The sequence below is a fragment of the Garra rufa genome, chromosome 13, assembly GCF_049309525.1.
Source record: "Garra rufa chromosome 13, GarRuf1.0, whole genome shotgun sequence".
In the NCBI taxonomy this organism is placed as follows: domain Eukaryota; kingdom Metazoa; phylum Chordata; class Actinopteri; order Cypriniformes; family Cyprinidae; genus Garra; species Garra rufa.
The window spans coordinates 14,322,040-14,334,045 of record NC_133373.1 but is presented as its reverse complement, the minus strand read 5'-3'; the positions used below and the strand labels follow the sequence as shown (position 1 = coordinate 14,334,045).

The window sequence follows — 12,006 nt, the reverse complement described above, 5'->3', positions numbered from 1 at the left end:
TATATTGTTAAAAAATGATTTATATTTTGAATTAATGCTTTTCTTTTTAACTTTTCATTCAATAAGAATCCTGAAAAAATTATACTAGGTTTCGAAAAAATATTTGGTAGCACAACTGTTTATAATTATGATAATTCTAATAATAAATCAGCATATGAGAATGATTTCTGAAGATCATGTGAGACTGAAGACTGGAGTAATGGTGCTGAAAATTCAGCTTTGTATCACAGGAATAAATTATATTTTAAATTATATTAAAATAGAAACCGTTATTTTATTTTGTAGTAATATTTTGCAGTATTACTGTTTTTTTTCTGTATTTTTAAACAAATAAATGCAGTCTTGATGAGCAGAAGAGACTTTAAAAAACATTACAAGTCTTACTGATCCCAAACCTTTGAACGGCAGAATATATATATATATATATATATATATAACATTTATCTTGATTTGTTAGTCATCTGTATCTTTAAATGCAGTTTAAACCAGAGCCTGATGTTAACTAAAACTAAAACCAGTTAATACCATTTAACATTTAATGTCATTTCTGTTAGTTTTAATTAAATAAACATCAACTGAAATAAAATGTATATAGACACATAAAGGTTAAGTTTTTTTTAGATAAATTTTAGCTAAAATAAAAAAACGTCATATTTACAAAATATACAGAATATCTAAAAATTTGTAAAATTAAAAAAAAAATATATATATATAGCAATTTTATGTGCTTTTGTCTTTTTTTAATCTTTAATTTTTAGTTTTAGTAATTTTCAGCTATGTTTAGACTATTATTACTATTTTAAGTGTTTTTTTTTTTTCAACTATTAAGAATTTTAGTTTATATTAGAGCTGGAAAACGGTTAGTCATTATTAATTATTATTATTAAGTTATGTTTGCGTACTTTGTGTGTGTACTTTGTATATTTATTATGTAGATATAAATACACACAAATGTATATATTAAAAAAATATTATGTATTTGTATGTAAACACTTGTATGTAATTTATATACATATCTCAAACACAGTTTTCCTTAATATATACATGTATATGTGTTTGTGTTTATATATACATAATAAATATACACAGTGTAATACGCAAATATAAACTTTTTTTAATCAATTGATCATGACTAATCGTTTAACATTTAATATAATTTCTGTTAGTTTTAATTAAATAAACATCAACTGAAATAAAATAAAAAAATAAAACACAAAAAATCAAATTATTTTTTTTTTTAAACTATTACAGTATTTATTTATGTTTAGAAAGAGCTTTAATTATTTTTCCAATTTTAGTTTAGCAATTTATGTGCTTTAATTTTTTTTTTAATGACTAATTTTAGAGTCAACTGTTAAGAATTTATTTTAGAGCTATTATTTTTAGAGAGTGTGTATATATATATATATATGTGTGTGTGTGTGTGTGTGTATATATGTATTTATTTATTTTTGTAAATATATATGTGTGTGTGTGTGTGTATTTTTTTGTTTATTTAAAAATATATATATATATATGTATGTGTGTGTGTGTGTGTGTGTGTGTGTGTGTGTGTGTTATTTATTTTATTTTTGTTTTTATTTTTATTTATTTAAAATATATATATATTTTTAATAAATAAAAATAAATAAATAAACGTGTATATATTTATTTATTTATTTTAAATATATGTGTGTGTGTGTGTGTGTGTATTTATTTATTTATTTATTTTATTGTTATTTATTTTTTGTGTGTGTGTGTGTGTGTGTGTATTTATTTATTTTTATTTATTTTTTATAAAAAAATTTAAATAATACATTTACACCTTACACACCCATATAGCACGTAAACATAACATTTTAATTTAATTTAATTTTAATTGTTTTGCAGCTCTACTTTATTCTACTAGTAACAACACTTGATTGAACCCGTTTAATTTCAGGTTAAATACAACAGAAGTTTATCTACCTAGAAAAAAAAAAATAGAATTTAGACCATTTCACAGCTGAAATAGCACACTTTTATTAATGCAAGTTGTATTTAACATGAACTATTCCTGAGAGCAACATTGAAATGAAATGAACTCTTGTATGTTGTCTGATAGAGCTCTGCATGTTCCTGCCACCGATTATGTGATGGAGGGTCGATTTCCTGTTAAAAAGCTCGGAAACCTCTCGCTTCCCCTGGAGTCTCCGGCACAGGAAACACTCAGACTGCTCCGTGAACACGGGTGAGTGTGTATGAGTGTGTATTAGTGTGTGTTTAGTATCTCTCTACCTGTTTGTCTCACTCTTTCCTTCTCCTCATCTGCAGTCTCTCTAACTCTCATGTGGAGACTGTGATGAACAACATGATTGACAGCTGTCACTCAGGTCAGAGCACCATGGTAACAGCCGATCACCTGACCGCTCTTCTGGGGCTGAAGGACAAAACCACAGCGGTGAAGATCTGCTCGCTTTACTCGAAGGTAAAACATTGTGAGATTTAGTTCAAGCGTTCATCTGTCATCATTTATTAACCCTGGTGAACCATCACTGCAAGCCTGTTTGACCTTTTGTCAGCTGTGGAGAGCAAACTTAGATCTGCAGGTGCAAATGACAAAACCTGAGCACCATAAAATCATAACAGTATCGTAAAAGCGCTGTATTTAAATTCACAATGGCTTTAAAAGGATAGTTCACCTACATGAGTTTCTGTCTTCTGTTGAGCACAGAAGAAGATATTTTGAAGAATGTTCGTAACCGAATAGTTGATGGTAGCCATTGACTTGTATTGTATGGAAGAAATACTATGGAGGTCAGTGGCTACCATTCAACTGTTTGGTTCTTCTTCTTTTTGTTTTAGTCATTATTCAGTAAAATCATCTAATGATGCAATTAAAATAAGACTCATAAAAGGCAATTAATGGAAGAAAAACAACAGGAAGTGAGTCACACATGAATGAAAGCAAATTGCACAAACGCACAAAGACACAAATGAAATAAATAGGTCTAATTTTTCAAAAAATAAAAAAAATAATTAAAAAATATTAATTAAAAAGCATGTCTAATTAATTGAAATCATGAAACGTACACAGTTTAACTGCAATATACTAATAGTTTGACAAATTAAATTTTTAGGCCCTATTAAATATTTTATTATTTTTCTCAAATTCAGTTTTATTTTTTCCAAATTCATTTTCATTTTTCTGGATTACGTTTTTAATTTTTCTAGACTCTTTTTTTTTTTTTTTATGGTTACGTTAAAAATGTTAATTGAAATCATGAAAAATACACAATTTATCAGCAATATCCTAGAAGTTTAACAAAAACTAATTTTAAGGCCCAATAAAATATGTTTTACATTTTTCTGAAATTGAGTTTTATTTTTTCCAAATTAATTTTAATTTTTGGATTCCGTTTTTTCAGTTTTTACTTTTTCTAGACTCTATTTTAATGGTTACATTAAAAAAAATGAATTAAAAAGCATGTTTGATTAATTGAAATCATGAAAAATACACGATTTACAGCAATGTCCTAAAACTTTAACAAAAATTTAATCTAAGGCTCTATAAAATATGTTTTATTATTTTTCTCAAATATAGTTTGATTTTCATTTTTCTGGATTGAATTTTTTCCATAAAAGCGCTGTATTTAAATTCATAATGGCTTTAAAAGGATAGTTCACCGACATGAGTTTCTGTCTTCTGTTGAGCACAGAAGAAGATATTTTGAAGAATGTTCGTAACCGAATAGTTGATGGTAGCCATTGACTTGTATTGTATGGAAAAATACTATGGAGGTCAGTGGCTACCATTCAATTGTTTGGTTCTTCTTCTTTTTGTTTTAGTCATTATTCAGTAAAATCATCTAATGATGCATTTAAAATTGGTGCGTTGGGTTATAAGACTCATAAAAGGCAATTAATGGAAGAAAAACAACAGAAAGTGAGTCACACAGGAATGAAATGACTTTTTGTTATTTTATCTTTGATATGAAAAATAAGAACATAGATGCAAGTAACAAACTAAAGGACAAATACAATAAAACAGAGACACATATGAAATAAAATGGCCCTATGAAATTTAATGTATTCTCAAATTTAAATTTTTCTCGATTCTGTTTTTTTTCCGTTTTGAATTTTTCTAGACTCTATTTTACATTAAAAAATATGAATTAAAAAGCATGTCTGATTTACTAAATCATGAAACGTACACAATTTATCAGCAATATACTAAAAGTTAAAAAATAAAATATGTTTTATTATTTTTCTTAAATTTAGTTTTATTTTTTCCAAATTCCTTTACATTTTTCTGGATTCCGTTGTTTTTTCCGTTTTAAATTTTTCTAGACTCTGTTTTAATGGTTACATTAAAAAATATGCACAATTTATCAGCAATATTCCAGAAGTTTAACAAGAATTTAATCTTAAGACCCTATAAAATACGTTTTATTATTTTTCTCAAATTCAGTTGTTCCAAACATTATGCGCTATAAAATACTTTTTTTTTAAATTATTTATCAAATTTAGCTTTATTTTGATCAAATTCTGTGAATCTGTTTCTATTAATTTTCTGCATTCCATTTGAATAGTTTTATTACATTTTAATAATCAAAAGCATGTCTAATCAATGTATAAAGATGAATTCGATTTTATAAAGAATTATTTATTATTTATTTCCTTTTTTTTAGAAATACTGTCTTGTGTATTTACAATTTTCTTGTGAATAAATTCTGGTAAATATTTAATATGATAATATTTTTAGTAGTAGTGCTATGTTATAAATGAGTGTGTGTTTTGTCAGGATGATACGGTGGATCTGAGGCTGATCTGTCTGAGTGTTTCTGCTGTTTCTGGGTTCAGGAGTCTGGAGTCTCTGATACACACTGCGTTCCTGGTGAGTGAGTTTCCACAGGTGTGGCGTGTTATTGTCATCTGTTCTGTCTGAGGTGTGGATGTTCATGACTTAGTCTGACTGTTTTTACAGTATGTCATAAAAGAGTCCTGGGAAATATTTACAGACAGGGCCTGAGTAAAAATCTTTCTAAGTAATTATCAGTCTGTGATGAACTGTGGCACTCTGTTCATTTACATGTGAAAGCTAATGGCAAAGTGACTAGATTTTGTTTTGTTTCTTTATCAAGTTGATTTAGCAATATGTTTGGAACATTTTATGTTTGTTAAATTCAAGCTTTTGTTTTTTTAAAGCAACGACCAAGCAGCCAGTGGCGATGAGTTGAGCATGTTTGATCAGTTTAGCCTCGTCTAAAATAAAATCTGTAGACATAAAACACTCAATGCATTTCACATTCATTGAAACATTTAACCTAGATAAATGTGCGCTGTTAGACGCATATCCGATCGTTTGTGCGGAGAGTGAAAGCTAAAGCGCGATCTCTTGCATTTTTTCTTAATAACAGTGGAAACCTAAAATACGCCATCATTTTTGCTCATAAAGGTGGATAATACATTCGGAACTGCAAAAGGTCTTTTTTTTTTTTTTTTTTTTTTTTTATCTGTGTGCACTCACAATATCAACAAAACGTTGTGCTTTTGTAAAATAGCTAAAGAAAACAAACATGTGCTTTCTGCCGTCTCTGTCTTGAGGAGGAGCACTTCACAAAAATGATCCGAAACTCACTGAATATTTACCTCACAGACATGATGAATATATCTATAGAATGCTTGAAATCACTATTTTAATTTATAAAAATGAAAGAATTAGAGTATTAATTGTTAATTTAGAAATATGTTTGGAACATTTTATGTTTGTTAAATTAAAGCTTTAGTTTTTAAAGTAACAACCCAGCAGTCAGCGGCGATGAGTTGAGCATGTTTGATCAATTTATCCTTCTCAAATCCACACGACTTGCCTAAAATAAAATCTGTAGTGTGGCGAGGCGTCTGCCCGCCCCCCTAATTTTCATCACCACCCCGTCCCGTATTCGCCGCCCTTCTCCAGGCTCCCGACGGGAGTGGGTGTGTAGGGGAGAGGAGGGGCGTGTAATCGGCTCGGGCTGGCGGCGTGTGATGGGGACACCTGATGTAAATGAAGCCTCATCACCGCCGCTGTTTAAATCCCGAGCGCGCCTCTCCTCGGGAGACCGGTCTCTTTCCCCCGTGCATGCACGCTGGTGTCCTCGCGGGTCCAGGAGGGGGTGAAGAGGGAATCCCGCGCCACAAGAGTTTGGAGAGCCGCCGGACCCGCGGTCCGGTTGAGGCCGCCAGAAGCCGCCGCCCCAGCGCCGGACAGCTCGAGAGGGATGAGCCTGCCGGAGATGCCGCCGCCCTAGCACCCCGGCGCTAGTATGGAAAGCGCCCGCGGCCGCCGGACTCCGCCCCTCTCCTGGACCCTTCCCCTCTGAACACTACCGTTCCGTCACGCTGCCCCAGCACCCGAGGACACCAGACTCCCCTTTTATTTTGGACACTGTTTTACTTTATGGACTCACTTTCCCTTATTTTCTGTTTAATAAAAGCCTCTCCGAGGCCTGACGCCACACCCACTGTGTCTGTCGTTTGCCCCTCCCGCCACAGTGGTGGAGAATGCGGGCAAGGCGGGGCTTAGACAGCGCAGTGGGCAACACCTGATGACGTCATCCCCTCTCGCTCGCAAAAGTTCGTGAAAACCCGGACAGGGACGGAGGAACGACGGAGACGGCCTCCCAGCCGCAAGAAGGGTAAGTGATGTTTCAGTTAGTCACTTATCCTGCGGTTGGTTGAGGCTGTCGACTAATACCGGTTTTTCTGTCCCTGTTCCGGTACGCGGCGAGAGGGAGCGTTGCCTTGGAGAGGAATCCCCGCCCACTCCGACCGCTGGAGCCTGGATGAGGAAGGTAGCACTCCTGCGTGGGCGGCGACCTTAGGACGGGGATGTCGCTTGGGGGGGGGAATGTGGCGAGGCGTCTGCCCGCCCCCCTAATTTTCATCACCACCCCGTCCCGTATTCGCCGCCCTTCTCCAGGCTCCCGACGGGAGTGGGTGTGTAGGGGAGAGGAGGGGCGTGTAATCGGCTCGGGCTGGCGGCGTGTGATGGGGACACCTGATGTAAATGAAGCCTCATCACCGCCGCTGTTTAAATCCCGAGCGCGCCTCTCCTCGGGAGACCGGTCTCTTTCCCCCGTGCATGCACGCTGGTGTCCTCGCGGGTCCAGGAGGGGGTGAAGAGGGAATCCCGCGCCACAAGAGTTTGGAGAGCCGCCGGACCCGCGGTCCGGTTGAGGCCGCCAGAAGCCGCCGCCCCAGCGCCGGACAGCTCGAGAGGGATGAGCCTGCCGGAGATGCCGCCGCCCTAGCACCCCGGCGCTAGTATGGAAAGCGCCCGCGGCCGCCGGACTCCGCCCCTCTCCTGGACCCTTCCCCTCTGAACACTACCGTTCCGTCACGCTGCCCCAGCACCCGAGGACACCAGACTCCCCTTTTATTTTGGACACTGTTTTACTTTATGGACTCACTTTCCCTTATTTTCTGTTTAATAAAAGCCTCTCCGAGGCCTGACGCCACACCCACTGTGTCTGTCGTTTGCCCCTCCCGCCACAGTAGACATAAAACACTCGATGCATTTCACAATAATAACTGAAACATTTAACCTAGATAAATATCCGATCGTTTGTGCGGAGAGTGAAAGCTAAAGCGCGCTTTGCAGGACATGGAAGCACCAGCGCGATCATTTGTATTTTTCCTTAATAACAGTGGAAACCTAAAATACGCCATCATTTTTGCTCATAAAGATGGATAATGCATCCTTTTATCTGTGTGCACTCACAATATCAACAAAACGTTGTGCTTTTGTAAAATAGCTAAAGAAAACAAACATACACTTTCTGCTGTCTCTGTCTTGAGGAGGAGCGCTTCACAAAAAATGATCTGAAACAGACATGATGAATGTATATTTACAGTGCTTTAAATTAGCACTTTGATTTATGAAAATGAAAGAATTACTGTAATAAAATCATGTTATATTGCGTAAAGTTAATGTGAAAATTTCGCCTACTCCACCTGTCTTCACATTTAACCTCAAAAACAGCAATAAAAATGTAGGCTTCAACTCAGTTATCTGGCTGATTAATGAGAAAAATAAATCAACATTGTCAAAGCTATAGGCTTGTTGGCTTTTCTGAGGTAGGCTAAATGTTATGTTACTATTATGACTATTGCCACGTCACATCACATACCCAAATGGCAAAATAATCACAATGTGGTATTTGATTAAGTTGATCAGTTAATGGGTTAATTGATTCGCAATCACATATTTTCCACAATAGTATGATTTCTACACTAGTATTGTTCTTTATTGTTTAATAATAAAACTGTTTAAAAATAAAAATGTAATGCAAAATATTTTAGCCATAAAATTACAATTATGTTATCATTATAATGCGATTTGACCACTACACTTTATTACAAGCTTATTTCGGACATGAGATTCTGCAAATATAGTTTATGACAGATGATAGTTTATGATTAAAAAATATATACATTTAGGCATTAGAATAATCAGAATCATCTGCAAAGTTTTAATTAGTTTACATGGTTATGATGACTACCAAAAAATAACCTGCAGGGAACGTTCTGGGAAAGTTTTCTGTGGGTTATAAAAATTAAACCTAAAAATAACTTACAGGGAATGTTCTGGGAGCGTTCTTTATGGGTTATTAAAAAGAGAACCTACAGGGAACGTTCTGGGATATGGAAGCACCAACGCGATCACTTGCATTTTTTTCTTAATAACAGTGGAAACCTAAAATACGCCATCATTTTTGCTCATAAAGATGGATAATACACCATTCAGAACTGCTAAAGGTCTACTTTTTTTTGTGTGCACTCACAATATCAGGTTAAAAAATTTTTATCTAAAAATAACCTGCAGTAAACGTTCTCTCTAGGTTATAAACATAAAACTTCTAAATGACCTGCAGGGAACGTTCTGGGAACGTTCTTTATATGTTATTAAAAAGAGAACCTACAGGAAATATTCTAGGGACGTTCTCTGTAGGTTAAAAAAATGTAATCTAAAAATAACCTGCAGGGAATGTTCTCTGTAGGATATAAAATTAAACCAAATAATAACCTGCAGGGAACGTTTTGGGAACGTTTTTATAAAAAAGAAACCTAAAAATAACCCGCAGGCAACGTTCTTTATATGTTATTAAAAAGAGAACCTACTGGGAACATTCTAGGGACGTTCTCTGTAGGTTAAAAAATATCATCTAAAAATAACCTGCAGGGAACGTTCTGGGAACATTCTTTATAGGTTATTAAAAAGAGAACCTACAGGGAACGTTCTGGGACATGGAAGCACCAACGCGATCACTTGCATTTTTTTCTTAATAACAGTGGAAACCTAAAATACGCCATCATTTTTGCTCATAAAGATGGATAATACACCATTCAGAACTGCAAAAGGTCTACTTTTATTTGTGTGCACTCACAATATCAGGTTAAAAAAATGTAATCTAAAAATAACCTGCAGGGAATGTTCTCTGTAGGATATAAAATTAAACCAAATAATAACCTGCAGGGAACGTTTTGGGAACGTTTTCTGTAGGTTATAAAAAAGAAACCTAAAAATAACCTGCAGGGAACGTTCTGGGAACATTCTCATTTGGTTCCCAAAAAATAACCAAATGGAAACGTTAGAGGAATGTTCTGTGTTCACTAGTAAAAGTAGTTTTGGGGTTCCATAAAAACAATTGTGTAACTGCAGCCTAAATAATCATTATGTTCGTCGCAAATAATCAGAAAAATTCTGGTTGTGGCAGAAGTCCTGACTTTAAATCTTAATTAATTTAATTAATTAATATTTTCATGTCTGTTGGCAGTGGTACGACTCTGATCAGGACGGGTTGTTAAACGCAGAGGATCTGTCTGGCCTGATGGGGGCGCTGGTGGGCATCCCTCAGTATGGGATTGCAGAGATGTACACAGCGCTGACCACCAGAGGGCAACCAAACAAAGGTAAAACTCACTGCGTTTGCTCTGCTATGATAGAAATGCCAATATTTGAGCATTGCATGCTAATCGATTATATATTCATCTCCTAAAGCTTCTCTGCAAGACCTACTGATGACGCATCCGGTTTATCGGAAGGTCTTCACCGAATATCTCCGCTCCAGTGAGCTCCCAGACGGAAATCACAACGGGATCCCCAATGGAAAGACCAACGGCAACAACAACGGGATTTATAACGGTTAGAGAGCACCTGCTTCAGTTGTTTGGTCAGTAGCTACTTCTTTATAAAGAGCCAAGCGTCTGATTAAACGTTTGTTGGACTGAGAGTGTGTTGAGGTGTGTTAATGTATTTGTATTCTTAATCATGTGAGTCGCTGCGCTGGAAATGATACTGTGACAAATACCACTATAATCATAGTAAATGTGCCTTGGAACAGATAGCTATATATAAATATTTTATCATGAAGCCCGAAGGATCTGTATGTGTATTTAAAATGTATATTTTTGTCATTTTAAGCTTTGTATATTGGTAAAGATGTTTGTACCGAGAAGGATTTCTGTCAAAGTGTCATATTTTATACTTTAATATATTAAAATTCTTAAATAAAGACGTGATGTTTTTTGTGGTTTATGTAGTTTATTATGCCTCAGATGCTCATTTCATCTGACTTTTCTTGAGTTTTGTTCACGTTTTCGGTGCTTCCGTCTTCTGTGTCGTCTCTTGTGTTTTTATTTTATTCAGTTTCTTCAGTTTTGTCAATGTTTTTTTGATTATTACTTCTTGTTCTCTGGGAATCATTGAGAATGTCTGAATCCATGTTAGCAACATATTTCTCAGTTTCTTGTCCATCTTCCATGTTTTCATCTCCATCACGCTCCATTTCACCGTCTATCAGAGGTTTTGCTGATTCTGGATCATGTTTCATGGTTTCAGTGAATGTTGCTTGATGGGAATCGTAGTTTTGAAGATTTGAGTAGTTGGATTGGACAACAGAATCAAGTTTAGGAACAAACAAAGTCTCGTCTTTTTGGTTTCCATCAGCTTTTAGTCCAAAATCTTGAAGATCAGGATGAATAGTTTCTTGAATTAAAGTATTTGGATCTGTTTTGTAGCTTTGTCCGGTGGGATTCACTAGAAGAGCTTCGGTTTTTGTTAGAAATGCATGTTGTCTTTTGACGTTATCCTGAAATGCCTCTAATATATTATTCTCAGATTGAAGATTTGTATCATCAGAGTGGCTGAAATCATGATGAACAGCAGATTTGATCATGAAGTCCAAAGGATCTGTATTTAAAAGTGTTATTTTAAGCTTTGTATATTGGTCAAACCTACAAAAGACGTTTGTACTGAGAAGGATTTCTGTCAAAGTGTCATATTTTATACTTTAATATATTAAAATTCTTAAATAAAGACGTGATGTTTTTTGTGGTTTATGTAGTTTATTGTGCCTCAGATGCTCATTTCATCTGCCTTTTCTTGAGTTTTGTTCACGTTTTCAGTGCTTCCGTCTTCTGTGTCGTCTCTTGTGTTTTTATTTTATTCAGTTTCTTCAGTTTTGTCAATGGTTTTTTGATTATTACTTCTTGTTCTCTGGGAATCATTGAGAATGTCTGAATCCATGTTAGCAACATATTTCTCAGTTTCTTGTCCATCTTCCATGTTTTCATCTCCATCACGCTCCATTTCACCATCTATCAGAGGTTTTGCTGATTCTGGATCATGTTTTATGGTTTCAGTGAATGTTGCTTGATGGGAATCGTAGTTTTGAAGACTTGAGTAGTTGGATTGGACAACAGAATCAAGTTTAGGAACAAACAAAGTCTCGTCTTTTTGGTTTCCATCAGCTTCTGGTCCAAAGTCTTGAAGATCTAGATGATTAGTTTCTTGAATTAAAGTATTTGGATCTGTTTTGTAGCTTTGTCCGGTGGGATTCACTAGAAGAGCTTTGGTTAATGTTTGAAAAGCATTTTGTCGTTTGACGTTATCCTGAAATGCCTCTAATATGTTATTCTCAGATTGAAGATTTGTATCATCAGAGTGGCTGAAATCATGATGAACAGCAGATTTGATCATGAAGTCCAAAGGATCTGTATTTA

The 12,006-nt window shown here is 35.2% G+C and overlaps 1 protein-coding gene across 1 annotated transcript in view; it reads left to right on the top strand.

The window, feature by feature from the left end:
- Positions 1 to 10,612, top strand: part of LOC141283465 (lysophospholipid acyltransferase LPCAT4-like) — a 23,476-nt gene extending 12,864 nt beyond the window's left edge. Inside the window, exons 9-13 of the mRNA XM_073816750.1 lie at positions 2,084 to 2,209; positions 2,293 to 2,446; positions 4,763 to 4,855; positions 9,780 to 9,915; positions 10,004 to 10,612. Of these exons, the coding sequence (XP_073672851.1) occupies positions 2,084 to 2,209; positions 2,293 to 2,446; positions 4,763 to 4,855; positions 9,780 to 9,915; positions 10,004 to 10,152 (658 nt within the window). The 3' untranslated portion in view covers positions 10,153 to 10,612. The remainder of the gene's footprint in view (positions 1 to 2,083; positions 2,210 to 2,292; positions 2,447 to 4,762; positions 4,856 to 9,779; positions 9,916 to 10,003) is intronic.
- Positions 10,613 to 12,006: the final 1,394 nt, after the last annotated feature.